Source organism: Leiobunum rupestre, chromosome 4 (assembly GCF_980474605.1).
Source record: "Leiobunum rupestre chromosome 4, qqLeiRupe1.1.hap1, whole genome shotgun sequence".
Classification (NCBI taxonomy): Eukaryota; Metazoa; Arthropoda; class Arachnida; order Opiliones; family Sclerosomatidae; genus Leiobunum; species Leiobunum rupestre.
Genome location: NC_143387.1, coordinates 33,573,897 through 33,588,991, shown reverse-complemented (window position 1 = coordinate 33,588,991; position 15,095 = coordinate 33,573,897). Strand labels below are relative to the sequence as shown.

Here is a 15,095-nt window from a genome sequence, read left to right as displayed (position 1 = left end):
AAGGCAAGGCATATTTTCCTTATTAGCCATTATTAGCCACTATTTGCCAGTATTTTCCACTGGCCAGGACAAAAATCCAAAAAAGTGGCTTTTTAGGAACCCCGATCTTTTACATCTGAGCCCATGACTGCCACGTCTTCTAATTGCAAATAAATAATATCATCGACATACCATGGAGGAATAACAGGAGAAGTTTAAATTTGTCACGCTATTTAGTACAGTACGACAGCCAGGTGACGCTAGCATCTCCTTTTAAAAAAACTCCGGTTAGTTCTCCATGGAAAACTTCCGAGGAGAGGTATATTTTGGGTTTCTAACTTGTTGGTCATTTTTGATAAAATTCTTTTGTTTTTTTGAAAAATATATAAATTGCTGCATCCTCGTTGGATCCAGCGGGATTGATGTCAGTCCAGCCAAAACCCAGCTGGATTGAAAACCCTACTGGATTGCAATCCCTAGTCATGACCCAAATTAATCTGGACTTCGATCGACCACTCCCTTATTTACATGACCGATGTACGGAGTGGTTAACCAGATGTATACATAAACGTAAACAATATGGTGGTGTTTTCCCCCTAATTACGATTAATTAAATAACACGTTAAACGGTTAAAGCTAGGAGGATTCAAGTGTACACTAGATTAAAAGTCCGTGCTTGAATCCTCCTAGGTGTCAGGCGAACTTCAATAATATCTAGCTATAAGGTCGTAATGGAAAAGGTGGCGCCATCTAGAAATGTAAATTACAATTGACATTATTTTGAACAAAATTATAACGTTTAGCTTTCCTTCAATTTTAAATAAGCCACACATTTAAAATGGTAGAAATTTTGAAAAGTACAAATTTTAATGAACTAAAAATTAATTTTTGACTCCCATCTAGTGAGAAGAGATTAAAAAAACGATTTACACGCTTGAAGTCGTCTACTCGTCTGTTAAATGTTATCGCGGAATTTGTGATGAACACTGATACCAGTAAACAATGGCACGAACAACCTTGCTTTGAACGATATTGGAAACACTATGGACAAGCGTACGGTTGGTATCGCCACCACATTGATACCTGGGGTCGAATAAATGGATTGACTAACTGGGAGACAGACAATTTGACTAGGGGAAAACCTAGCTACTCACACCATCAACCTGAGACATCGGATGACCTGTCATCCTATAAAGAAGATGAAGATGATGAGGATTCCGAGGAACTTATAGAAATGGAAATAACTGAGGAGCTTGTTGCCTTCTTTGAACAATCAGAAAGCCACCGAAAGGAATTAAGTGAGATTGCACCATTCTGTATTAATTTATTCGATACTGATCCAAAAATTGTATTGCTTTAGAGGTCCTAAGGGATAAAACGAAGCAGCAAAAGAAAGCTGACCTCGCTAAGGCAATCATGGAACCAGGTATAACTTTACTCCAATATTCCTGTATTTTAAATTTTTATAAGAAGGGAAACAAGGAGATAAATGGAATTTAGAGTTGTTCTCCAAATAAGCTATGTGCTCTCAGCTTGACTACCCATTCATATATGGTGCCTGTCTGAGTTTCAGGACTGAGTGCGATTATTTACTTATTTGTTGGCTAGCCAATGTTTAAAGTTGGATTATTATTATTCCTTAGCTGTGTAGATAAAACACTCTTTAGGCCTTTAAGATTAAAACTTGTACAAGCTTTTCGCCTTTTAAAGGGCCACACTGGCATTTGAAAAATTCGGCCCGAATTTAGCACGTGGTAGCAGATCTGACCATTCCTATTCTGGAAACTAGCTTGTGAAACTGGTCAAATTCAAACGCTGGTGTGGCCCTTAAAGATTAAAAATTGTCCGTCTTCTTTTTAAAAGCTTCAGTCAACAAATTAAAAATTTTAACCAACCATTTAAGCATCCTCATGGTCCCATTCCGAGGATTGCGTTCTTCCGTCTCACGTATTGTCAAGCTCCAAAAGAAGCAATGAAATGAAGTACTTGTATGGGAAGTCTGCCGCCATGATTCATGGTATGGAAACGGCTGTTCAACTGTCATTTGACCGTTACTGTGATATTCACCAGCCTAAATTGTGGCCAGTTATACCCCTCAATCTATAAGATAACTTTTTTTTATTGTAAATAAATATTTTTCTAAACATTGAGTGGGAGGACATCTTCATAAATAAATAAGATGTGTTTTAAATTGAACTATTGTCAAAGTTGTTTTTCATTTAGTATTTTAAAATAATTTTACTCTAGTTCTAATTAGTTTGCCAGGTTAAAAGTAGACACAGTCTTGGGGGAAAGAAAGGTCTGTAATCTAAGAAAGGGATACCAAATATAAGCAAATTAGACATATAACACAGTCAGGCCTGGGCCAAATGACACAGTTAAAGTCATTTACCAAAGATTTGTTCAATCTCAAATGGATTTGCTCATCCTCTCAAGCATTCATGAAATATGAGGTGGTAAATAACCTTTTCAGTTTTAAAGCACCACGCAGTGGTCAACGCCAGAAGCTCATAAACTGTTGAATTTTCATTTTATAATATAAAATTATATGCTTAGCTTATGAAAATTCAACAGTTTGAGGGTCTCTTGATGGCTATTATGTGCCACTATGGGAATTGAAAAGCCTAATTCCTAGAAGTTTAAAGTGGCAGAGTGATTAGCACTTTTGCCTCTCAGCAAGAGGAACAAGGTCTGATCCAAGCTGGTGGCACTGGTTGAAAACCCGGAACAACTACTTCTGCGTTGAGTTTGCAAGTTCTCCACTGGTTAAAGGTGGTGCCTTGGGTATTAGCTTAGCTGATTATTAAGTTTAAATTTTCTAGATTAAAATTTCAAACCAAAAGTCCAAATTACTAAATTTGTGTAGCAAATTTCCCAGTTCTTTGTATTTTATTATTTGGAAGCTCTATTATTTCAACAATATCTGAAATATTGTTTAGTTTTAATGACAATTAGTATTAGTAGTATTAGCCTAGCTGATTGTTATTATTTTTATCAGTTAATTTTCTAAATATAATAAAAACTGCTATTTTAATTTTGTGTAGTAATTTTAAGAGTGTATTGGTTTACATTAATTAGACAATCATGGACCAGATGTATGAAAAGCCATAAACAACTATATAAGCAAAGATAGACCAACGATTATTTTAGCAGAGCTTAAAAATTTTATTATCAAAAAGGGTAATTATTAAAAGAATACATCTTTAAAACAAGGCTCTATTTTTATCTTCATCTCTTACATAATATAGGAATATCGTAGGAAGGTTTTTGCGTGGAATCATAAGTATTTAAATAACGTTTAGCAAGAAGTATTAGTTTCCTATAGTGCTAATATCAGGGCTGTCTCTTCTACAGCCCTGCTAATATTATTCTCTTGAAATAAGCATTCTTCCGCTAATTTCATAAAATCGTTATTATATTGCTTTTCTAAATCGTACAACGTAGGGACGGTATTATTCGGGACCGAAATATTGGACGCTTCAATAAAAGATACTCGGTTTCTACTCCCCTCTCCAAATTTATCTGGGAAGGAGCTAATTAAAATTATATGTAATATTTTTATAATACCGGGCAATTTTAAAGCTTCTCATGGAGGCAGAGTTAATTCATTTCGTATAAAATTATCTTTTGGAAAAAGATGAAAACTCATTCCTTTAGAACTAAACATATTAATTTTGCAGTACGGTATGCAACAAGTGTTTCCTTTTAACCAGGTAACTTTTTTGGCATGTTAAGGCTTAGCAAAAACCCGATGTTACGTTCGAGAAAGTTTCCAGCTTTCTAATATTTCAACAAGCACTATATAAATAATAACTTACGAGTCCTGGCGGTCGGAAATATTACTTCTTGGCAATTTCTGGGAAGTTGTTTTATTTAAGCGCCTATTGCCTAAAAATTAAATTTTGCAAAGGTTTATGCATATATCGACTTGAGGGCTCCTAAATGAAAACAAACGTAGGCGCGGTTCTAGAAAATTATTCTTAGGTGGGCCCATACTTCAGGAAATAGTAGGGGGGGGGAAATCGAATGGAAGTTTATATAAATCATACATTTTTGAGTGGGCACGGGCCCATTGGGACACCCCTTACAACCGCGCCTGGGCTAAAGCCTGTCTCGCCTACCCCTAACTCCACCCCTAGGGCCTAGACGGAAAACTATGGCTACGCCCCCTTTGGTTCAAGGTTTTATTTTTGACTTGTACAAGAGTACACCCCTTTAAAACGGGGCGGCATCACCAAAATGGGAGCACAGTCGAAGGAAAAAAAAACACACGCAGAACAATTCTTAACTTTACAGAGTTAAAAACACTTATATAATAAAATAATAATAAAAATAATAAGTGTCATCATAAACATGGAACATTTTTATATATACAGTATCTTTGGTGAAAGGTGATCCAAAACTAACGCAGGCAAATCAGCAACATCCTGAATATTAAAGGGCAACGCAAGTGGTCATGCAGGGGGGGAACTATGTTTTCTTCAACAAGCCGTAAGTAGGTTTTCCAAGGATGATTTTATACAGCGTGAAAGCCTTATTCTCCTTGGTGTAGCCACGTGGCGCAATTTCGCTCTCATTCGCGAATTTTTCGATTTTCTTCGCTGAGTTAGCTCACAATCAACGAACCCAGGAATTTAGGCCTAGCTTAATTTATTTATTATGGAGAACAGAACTGGGTTAGTTTCCGAGAGTTGGACTTTAATATTTTCGATTTAACAATGTTTTGGAATAAAATTATTTGTGAATTGAATATTTTTAATAATAGAAGTTGAAACATTAGGCCTTGGACGCGGTAAATCTCTGCCGCTAGCCTCACATTGGATTAAAAAAATTCAACACCACACACACTCCTATATCCCTCTCTCACAACAGGGGAAGGCATAGGGGTCACAAAAAAATGGTTTTGAAGCACGATACAAGTCTGGATTTTATATTACCCCTATGCCTCCCCCTGTTGTGAGTGATGGATCTCTTTAACAATTTCCCTATCATTATACCCCGACAGAATATTTATCTTTTTTTATTACATTTATTTTGTAGAAGTTTAGGATCCGATTTGTCGGTAAGCACGGAGACTTCACTTTCCTCGGCCATTTTCGCGACTAAAGAATGCATGGATTTTGCGTAAAAACCGCGGGAGGCGCATTTATACAAAATAAATTCGGCAAATATGGTTCTGCTTTTTTTACAGAGGGAAAGGCTTTGGCAGATAGCGCATGCGCAGTCGTTCTTTTTATCTATAAGATAATTTACCCCCCTGCATGGTCACGAGCTTGTCGACGACACTTGTCAGTATTAATTTTCCAGAGAGCTAGGATGTGTTTAACAATGTAGAGGTCATCATAGTTTACAGAGAACCCTAGGATGTCACATAAATCTGTTTTCGGGGTGCTTACTCTCCACATAAACACTTCCTCATCAGCCTCAAGAGCTGGACAGTATAGCAAAACATGTTCAAGGTTTTCCATTGGTGAGCCACAAAGCTTACACATAAGGAAAGTACCAAAAAGCCGCTGCTGGCACTCACCCGTTAGCAAAGCCTATGACCTTGCATCAAAAAGCAAGTCGCTGGGCCAGGAACCATCATAGAAGTTTTCAGCCTGAGGTTTAGGTTTGACTTTGTATATTGTCAAGCTTTCCTTAGAATCGACAGCTTTTTGCCAAAGATTTTGAGCTGCATCAGTAACCTCGGTTGCCACAATGGCAGCCCACTGGGTCTCATTTCGTGCAGTGTTGCGCTTAGACGCCTTACCATATATATGATCCAGTTGATCTATTCTTTTAAAAAGATGGGTTTGAAGACCTTCGTGTCTCAGATACCCGAAGACAACGCTTGGTAGCATAGAGTGTGGCATCAGCAGGAGGCGACCAAGGTACTTGATTTTGCTAGCCGCCTCTCGGAATTATATACTGCTCCAATCCATCTCTCCCTTGATGGCTGCATTTAACGGAAAAAAGCCCAGATGAGAGCGCAGCGCGTCCAACTTCTCTTTGGGCTCAATCCAAAGCCGTAATCAGTCCCTTTCGGAAACTGACTACCTCATTGGCATAGTTTAGGGCAGGCACCGCTACACATTTTCACAATGTTCTGGCAACTGTGTATTTATTATAGGAGTTCCCAGCCATATTCCTCACAGCCTACTTTAAGCTCCTCATCTTGTTCATTAGCTTTTTCACATGGACCTCCAAGTATTTTTCCCTATTGCAGAAGGTGACTCCCAGGTATGCATATTCATCCACAATTTCAGTATCAGCCCCCTGCAGTACAAACTGGTAATCGATACAGGGCGGTTCACCTTGTCGACCAAAAAGGAGTACTTTTGATTTCTCAGCACTAAACCGGAGGCCTCTGTCTGTGGAGAACTTGGAACACTAGTCAAGCAGACTTTGTAAGTCAGAAGGTGATTTAGCAAGTAGCAGAATGTCATCCGCAAAGAATAAACACGGGATATATATAATTTCTTCAACACTGTGATTATAGTCTCATGTACATCTGCTCCCTTCCCAGAGGCAAACAACTCATTAGCTAAGCTGTTAATATATGCTATGAAGAAAACTGGTGACAACAGGCATCCCTGGCGTAGGCATACGGCTGGATATAGGGTCAGTTTTAATCCCTTGGGCTGTATACACATACGAACTGTCAGTATTTAGCTTTTTGAACTGGCAAACAGTGTCAGCACTAAATCCAAAGCCAGAGAAGAGTTTGCCATAGTTTTTCATGGCATACACAATAATACACTTTTTTAAGGTCTAAAAAGGCTGTATATAGTATTTCGCTTTTCGCCATGTACAGCTCTACTAGTTGGGTTAAGATAAAGATGTTATCCGCTATTCTGCGTCCTTGCCTAAAGCCATATTGAGCCTCACTGAGTAGACCATTCAATTCTAAGTAGCCGCTTACTCTCTATTTCCAGAGCATAGCGTAGGGCTTATATACTATAGAAGTAACTGCAATTGGTCTATATGAATTTTAATCCTCTTATTTTTTTCCTTTTCCTTTATGAATAAGGGAGACCCTTGATTCTGCCCACTCAGGGGGAATACTGCTGCTAAGTTGGATATCGTTAAACATGTACAGGAGGACATCCCTGGCACATGGGCCTAGAGCTGTTAAAAATTCTGAGTAGAGGCCATCGGTACCCGCTAACTCACCTTTCTGGAGTTTTTTTAGGACCAATTCAAATTCTGACTTGACAAACTGTGTATCCAGCTGTTCGGGGGCAATGTGATTAAGGGACTTCGCTGGTTCATTGTATGGCCTCTGGCGCTAACTATTCTTCCTCTAGGTCTTGAATATACTCAGTAAGTCTCTTTAACATTGCTGATTTTGAAGTTAATAACTTGACAGCCTTCGAGAATCAGCCGCGAGAATCAGATTGTGCAGTTTTCAGTAGACGGGCCAAATACTTCCAGAACTTACGACCCTGTGTTTTTCCCGCTTGCAGGATTTCTTTTTCAATCTTCTTATTAACTTGTTTTGATTTTTTTTCCAATTATATCTTTAGCCATCCTTTTTTTATTAAGATAGTCTTTCCACTTCTCAAGGATAACATCAGGGGGGAACCATTCTGTACTACTACACGATGTGTAGTCAACCACCCTCCAGTCTGAACTATGAGCCTACTCCGTACAACCAAATTGTTACTACACATCATCCCCCTCCTCATAGCTATCACTTTGGTGCTCCCCCTCCTGAGTTTTTTCATCAGCCCTTTCGTCACTGGTCACCGCCTCAGTGAAGTCTGTGCTATCTCACTTACACTTACCTCATGTAAGCCAACCAGACTAAATCCGCTCTCTTTGGAGTTCTCTCCCACTCGCAGTGCTTCGCTTATTTTCCTGTCCACTAATACAGGTTCTTTAATAAACACAATCTTAGAACTTAGAGTCCTGATGGTCTGGGACAAAGCTCCGGACATCATATCCATCACCAAGACTTGGCTCAACAAGGACATTGGTACTGAACTTTACCATATTGACGGTTTTGACTCCTTTCGTGCGGACTGTGATGTAACCAAATGTGGGGGCTGTGTTTTATTTTTTTGTGCCGGCGCTTGCCGCTTCTCTTAATTGATCCTTAACCTCCCCTAATATATTAGTGTGTCAACTAAAGGTGGATGGTGTGTTATTTGTTGTTATCGCAGTCCGTCCTCAGATCTATTGTTTCTTAAAAAAATGTTGGGTGTTATAGAGAGAGCTAGTAAGTTAGCTGACCGTATTGTTGTGTTAGGCGACTTTAATGCCCCTGAAATTCATTGGTCTTCCTTTACTACTCGTAAAGGAGTTCGCTCTGTCGAGAAGAGACTCCTTGACTCAATCTCCTCCTGTAAATTCAGACAGCATGTTATGTCTCCCACCCGTCGTCGGGGGGATAATATCCCATCTATTCTTGACCTAGTTATTACTTTCGACTGGGACCCTATTACTGATCTCTGTCATCTTCCACGATATGGGAAGGGTGATCATGATGTACTCGCATTTAAACTTGTTGTAGGGCACTCTGTTCCCGACCCTTCCCCTCTCCCAGCTCGTTTTGCTTACAATCTCGGCAATTATGATTTATTTGGGTTAGCGCTGCAAACCAAGGACTGGTCTCTAGTTCATAACGCACCTACCATTGATACGATGTTAGATATTTTTCTATCATTCGTGGCGGAAGCTAGGGATGAGTGTGTCCCATAGGTAAATAAACCTTCTCACAAGCGTTCGGGATTACGCGGGGAACCGTGGTGGTCCAGTGAGACGGCTAGGCTAATTTGGGCCAAGAGAGACGCCGTTCGTGCTTTAAGAATCTCTCCATCTAGTGATTCCCGACGTTCTTTCGCGAGGGTGGTTCGATTTTAGCCTCGCCTTTACTTTCGCTTTATACGCGCTCTATCTCACTGGGTAAACTTCCTGGGTTGTGGAAACAGGCGAACATCACTGCTATCTGTAAAACCCCTGGCTCCTGTGCCTATGATAGTTTTAGAGGTATAAGTCTCACCTGTATCCCTTGTAAGCATTTGGAGACAAATGTTCGAGATACTTTGGTGTCTTTCCTCGAGAGTCGATCGTTCTTCTCTAAAGATCAACATGGTTTCCTGTTACGGCGATCTTGTTTCACTAATATGTTGTCCACTCTTGAGGAGGTCACTCGATGTCTTGATGGTTGTGACTCGTTTGATTTAATTTATTTGGACCTGCGGAAATCTTTCGACACAGTGCCACATTCTCTACTTATTCGTAAACTGGAGCTTTTAGCGGTCCCCTCTACGATTGTAAATTGGATTTCTGAATTATTGACTGGTCGATCTCAGCGGGTTGTTTTGGGGGGTGCGCATTCTTCTTGGTGTGAGGTGACTAGCGGTGTCCCCCAGGGTTCGGTTTTGGGTCCAACTCTCTTTGTCATCTTCATCAATGACATGCCCCAGGTTGTCAAGGAGTCTTTTCTGAAACTATTTGCAGACGACAGCAAAATAGGCCGCAAAATTTCGTCACTGGGTGACTCGACGTCCCTACAGAATGACATCCAAGCTCTTAAGCAATGGGTGTCTTCCAATAGCATGGGTTTCAATGCCTCTAAGTCAATGGTACTGCATTGTCGGGATAAAAACCCCTGTTTTGGTACCATTTGGGTGGTAGGCTGATTGAGGCTCGAACTGTAGTCCGTGATCTTGGGGTTATGCTCAGTGGCCGTATGTTTGGAGCTACTCATAGTTGTGCTGCTCGTGGTATGCGTGCTCTTTATTTACTACGCCTTTCCTTTTCGCATTTCAGTGTTAAGTCGTTTACAATATTGTACAATGTATATATTCGCCGTCATCTAAGATATTGAGCATATCGTGAGAGTACAAAAAAAAACCACGAAATTCGTTAATGGTATGCGTACTCTTTCTTACGAAGAGCGCCTTAAACGCTTAAATTTAATGTCCCTTAAGGACAGGCGTGCGAGAAATTACCTCATTGAGACGTTCAAAATTATTCCTGGTCTCTACAATGTCCAATATAACGAGTTTGTTTAGGTCAAATGGTCTGGGCGGAAAGCCCCCACAATTGTCAAAAAGCGCTGTAATAGCGCGCAACGCCGTGTGTTTCTCACTCAACGGGTTGTAAATGATTGGAGTCAGCTCCCGACAATTGTGAAGGTTAAATCCTCAGCCTCAGCGTTCAAGACCCGCCTTGATAAGTTTTGTGGCTGGTAAAAAACTAAATGAAAAAAAAAATGTATATATATATATATATATCTATATAATTTTCTATCTGCTGTATACCCATATTGTATGTCACTTTCGTTCATATTGTTTTCTTTTGTTTGTCTTTTTCGTGTTTCAGGCTCAATAAGTGTATTTCACTTTCTTTTTCTGACTAATAAAATTATTATTACCCTGCAAGCTACTTTTCTCGCTTTAATTGCTGAATCTACTACTGAATCCCACCATTTTTTGGGGGTAATACCTCTCTTTAGCTTTGGCTGTATAATTTTCTTTGTGAGAGTTTTAGCGGCTGCAGCTTTCAGGGCACTAGTAAACACCGAGTAGGATGGGGGTCGAGTAGATTTCTGGCCCAGGTTTCCATCTCTTCACCATACATTTTCAAGCCATCTGGATCGTCAAACTCCAAAATTAATTCTTAGGTAAGGAGATTTCAGATCTGGCTGTGGTACTGGCGCATAGGGCGAAATCAACCGAAATTAAGTTATGATCACTGCCCAGACTTCTTTGTCCAGTCTCGTCAGTATATATCTTCATTACTGAGGGGGAAAGTTCCTCACTAAGTAGTACATAATCTATCGAGGTCCTAGCTTTCTGAGTATGAAATGTGACTTGTCCAATACAACAGTCCAAGAGGTTACCAATTGTGAGACTATGCCTTTCTGTGAACTCTCGTAAAAGTACACCATTTGCACACTCCATTCCTTGCGCAAGTGACAAAGTTGGCCGTGATGGTCATTAAAACCTAGATAGGCAGATGCTATTAGTTTTTCCTCTTCTTTATTCGTAAATTTGACTTTATAAATAATGATACTTGCATTTTTATATAATTTTTGCATGGTTTGATTATATTTTGATAAGTTTATTTAAGAAAAAACGTTCTTTGACTTTTTCATCATAGGCGCAACCTCGGAAAAGCTAGCGCAGTTACGCCACCTAGTCTCGTTTCGGTCGCGAATTATCATCAGAAACTCGGCGTGGTGCTCCAGTTCCAATTAAATAAATAATTATGCTACTTTCAACGTATAACAGTTAATTACGATTAAAGTTAAGTTACAATAGAAATGGGTGCATCGTTTAGCAAGGAGACTTGCGTGCATAGCCGTTAGAGCTTAGAGGATGGGTCATTCATATGATATTCCCAGTTTAGTGGTGCCCGCGTGAGAGAGAGAGAGCGCGAGCACTACGCCATGCACTATCGCCATCTGTTATCGAGAAAAATAAGGATTACATGTAAAGGGTGAAAAACGTTATGGTTTATAAATAAGTTAATATCCATACACATTATTATTTTTTTATATCTCAAGGTTTTCGCGATTTGGCCGGGAAATTCGTTCCCATTGGTCACTGTCTGTAGCCTGCGAATTTAAATTGATTTATGTTCCAAATGGATAATGTAAGATATATATATATCGTTCTGGTAGCATTAATTTGTAGCTTAAATAACTCTATGGGCTTAAATATCACAATTAAATCAAAATTGTATTGTTCCGGGGATTTGGGACAATTTAACGTCTACTATTCACGACCGAAACAATTTTAGATGGCGCAACGGCACTAGCTTCTCCGAGAGAGCGCCTATGATCTAGCGTCTGCTACAGAAAAATAAAAATGTCTTAAGAACGTTTTTTCTTAAATAAATTTATCAAAATATATGCAAATGCTGCAAAAATTATATTAAAATGCCAATATCATTATTTTTAAAGTCAAATGTACGAATAACGATGAGGTAAAACTAATAGCGTCGGCTTCCGTCTCTCTCTATCTAGGTTTCAATGGCGAAACAAAGGGGGTGTAGCGATAGTTATCGGTCGCGAATAACCTGGTTCGAACTTAAGAATGTACGCTTTTATGGTCTAGACGAATACCTATTTCTAATATAATTTTATATACTTCTGGTGGTATATAATTTTTATTTTCCCTTTGTGGGCCGGTAGCGGCGCCAGCTGTACGCGGGGTAAGGCTTTTACCAACCGTAAATTTTAAAGGTCACCCAATTTAACTAAAATCTGTCCTGGTCTAGCTAATTAACGAACCCAACACTCAATTAAATTTATTAAAAGACCAAAAATTTAAATAAGTACGGGATAATTTCTCGGTCTGAATACGAAATATTTTACAAACTTCGAATAAAATGCTCGTCTCCTCGGACAATAGCTTCTAAATATACGTACAAACAAAATAATCATAAATTCTATTAAGCTAATATCTTCAAGAAACATTTAAATTGTTCTCTATTCACGGACCAGAACCTTTTGTTCTCTTGGCGTAAAAAAACGGGCGAAATCCGGAAATACAAAATCCGCGCCGCGTTCTTTCGCGGAGGCAAAACCGCTAAAGGACAAATGTGGTCACTCGGACCGATGACTATTCCGTAAAAGAGAGACACCCTACGTGATTTGTCCGCGTGACACTCTATTATAAACTCCGCGTGTCCAACCCGACACTATCCAACTCCCCGTACGGTACCAGAGACTACTGTTGACGAAGTAGTATTCCAATGAAACAAAAAAGGAATCTCCGGAATGCGGTTCTCAGCTGGATACCATCCGAACAGACAAATATCAACGGTAAAGGAAACGGTTCGACAAGTCGTTGCCCGTGACATTTACAGCCGTCCGTTGTAAATCATTTTGTGGGTTATTAAATCAGGGTTGATATCGGTGCTCGAGATTCCTAGTCACCGTATCTCGCTACTTTTCGTATTGAAGTAGCTATTTGGACAAATACTATTTTACCAAAAAATCTGAAGTTTTGAAAATTATAACGTAATAAAATAGCTATTAGATAAATTAGACGCGTAGGGAAACCAGTCTGTGTTGGTTACATCTATATTTCTATACGTATACTTAAGCCCAGTTTAATAAAAAGCCGAAACTAGATGAATTATTTTAATATGACTTAGGACAATAACTAACTTAATACGAATAAATATGACACTTGGTATTGACGGATTTTGAAATGACGTTTTAGAGCGCGACACTACAGGTACATGTCTTGGGCACACAGCCTTCTTGGCGTGCTTTTTTGACCATAACATGTAGAGGTATTTTCACGCGCAAAATGAATTTTAAAAGCCGTCAATTGTTTCAATGCTAATTTTGTTACCGAACGTTTTTCGACACTGACAAGTTATCCAAGCTCGGACTTGAAACCGAACTAAGTAGTATTTTAACGTTCTTGGTAGTAGTATATTTTGCCCTGGCTATATTTAGACACTAGTAGGCTTGCGTTGAAAACTAAACCTTGATTGCGAAAAAAACTCAGTTTGGTGATAATATTTTGCTAATTTTCATAATTATTATTATGTTAATTAATTTAAGGAATGGGCTAAAAGTAGTTTCTACACATTTTATAAGACAAACTAAGTACGCGCTAGAAAACGGGAACGGAAAACGTGTGAGGCGACAGGCTATGCGCAATAAAGCAACGGCTGAACTACTTAACGTTCACTTTACGAGTTTTCTAGAGTGAGCTTATCCGGTCCCATGTCGCGCTAAATCTCTCCATTAGCTAGATTTAAGTTCCGGTACTTGGCCACATTTGGTCACGTGACGTCTTGCGTGTCCTTATCATAGATAAATAAAATATTATAGCAAGTAACGTAACTACAATAAGAATTAAAGTTTGGTAGTAGCCACGATAAGAATTAACGTTTGGTAGTAGCCACGATAAGAATTAACGTTTGGTAGTAACCACCCTAAGAATTAACGTTTGGTAGTAACCACCCTAAGAATTAACGTTTGGAAGTAACCACCCTAAGAATTAACGTTTGAAAGTAACCACCCTAAGAATTAACGTTTGGAAGTAACCACCCTAAGAATTAACGTTTGTTAGTAACCACGATAAGAATTAACGTTTGGAAATTGGAAGTAACCACCCTAAGAATTAACGTTTGGAAGTAACCACCCTAAGAATTAACGTTTGGAAGTAACCACCCTAAGAATTAACGTTTGGTAGTAACCACCCTAAGAATTAACTTTTGGAAGTAACCACGATAAGAATTAACGTTTGGAAGTAACCACGATAAGAATTAACGTTTGGAAGTAACCACCCTAAGAATTGACGTTTGGAAGTAACCACCCTAAGAATTAACGTTTGGTAGTAACCACCCTAAGAAAATTAGCGTTTAGAAGTAACAACCCTAAGAATTAACGTTTGGTAGTGACCACGAAAAGAGTTAACGTTTGGAAATTGGAAGTAACCACCCTAAGAATTAACGTTTGGTAGTAACCACGATAATAATTAACGTTTGGTAGTAACCATTCTTAGAATTTACATTTGGTAGTAGTCACCCTATGATTGAACGTTTGGTAGTAACCCTCTATATTTATTTACGTTTGGTAGTAACCAACTATGAATTAACTTTAGGTAGTTACCACCCTAAGAATTAACGTTTGGAAGTAACCACCCTAAGAATTAACGTTTGGTAGTAACCGCCATAAGAATTTACATTTGGTAGTAACAAACTGAATTATTTTTTGGGTCGTAACCACCATAATAACTAACGTTTGGTAGTAACCACCTATAAATTATATTTTGGTAGTAGCCACCCTATGATTTAACTTTTGGTAGTAGCAACTCGATGAATTTACTACCCTTAAATATTTTTAACGCTATTATGAAATCAAATTATTTATAATTTTTCAGACGCCTTTGATAGCGTACATTTACTTTTGGAAAATAGAACTATTTCCAACTGAATTGCTTGAAACCTTGACCTAAACGATCCTTTACAGTAACAGTTAATAGCTTTAATTCCATCATTAACCTAAAAATCAAATTGGAAAAAACGATTTCGGAAAATTGACCCAATCGTATAAGTAATGCCCAAAATCTGGAAAAAGTGATTCGTAATTTATACTTTTCATACGAAACGCGAAAAAAAACGGCGGGCCTCTTCTGGTTCGGGCCTCAGAGGAA

At 38.8% G+C, this 15,095-nt stretch overlaps 1 protein-coding gene across 1 annotated transcript; it reads left to right on the top strand.

The window, feature by feature from the left end:
- Positions 1 to 893: 893 nt before the first annotated feature.
- On the top strand, positions 894 to 2,324 carry LOC149947488 (gem-associated protein 8-like). Its single transcript, XM_090172101.1, has 3 exons — positions 894 to 1,277; positions 1,340 to 1,405; positions 1,883 to 2,324. Exons 1-3 carry the CDS (start codon positions 959 to 961, stop codon positions 2,083 to 2,085), a joined length of 588 nt encoding a protein of 195 aa, XP_090028227.1. The 5' UTR covers positions 894 to 958; the 3' UTR covers positions 2,086 to 2,324.
- The last annotated feature ends 12,771 nt before the right edge of the window (positions 2,325 to 15,095 follow it).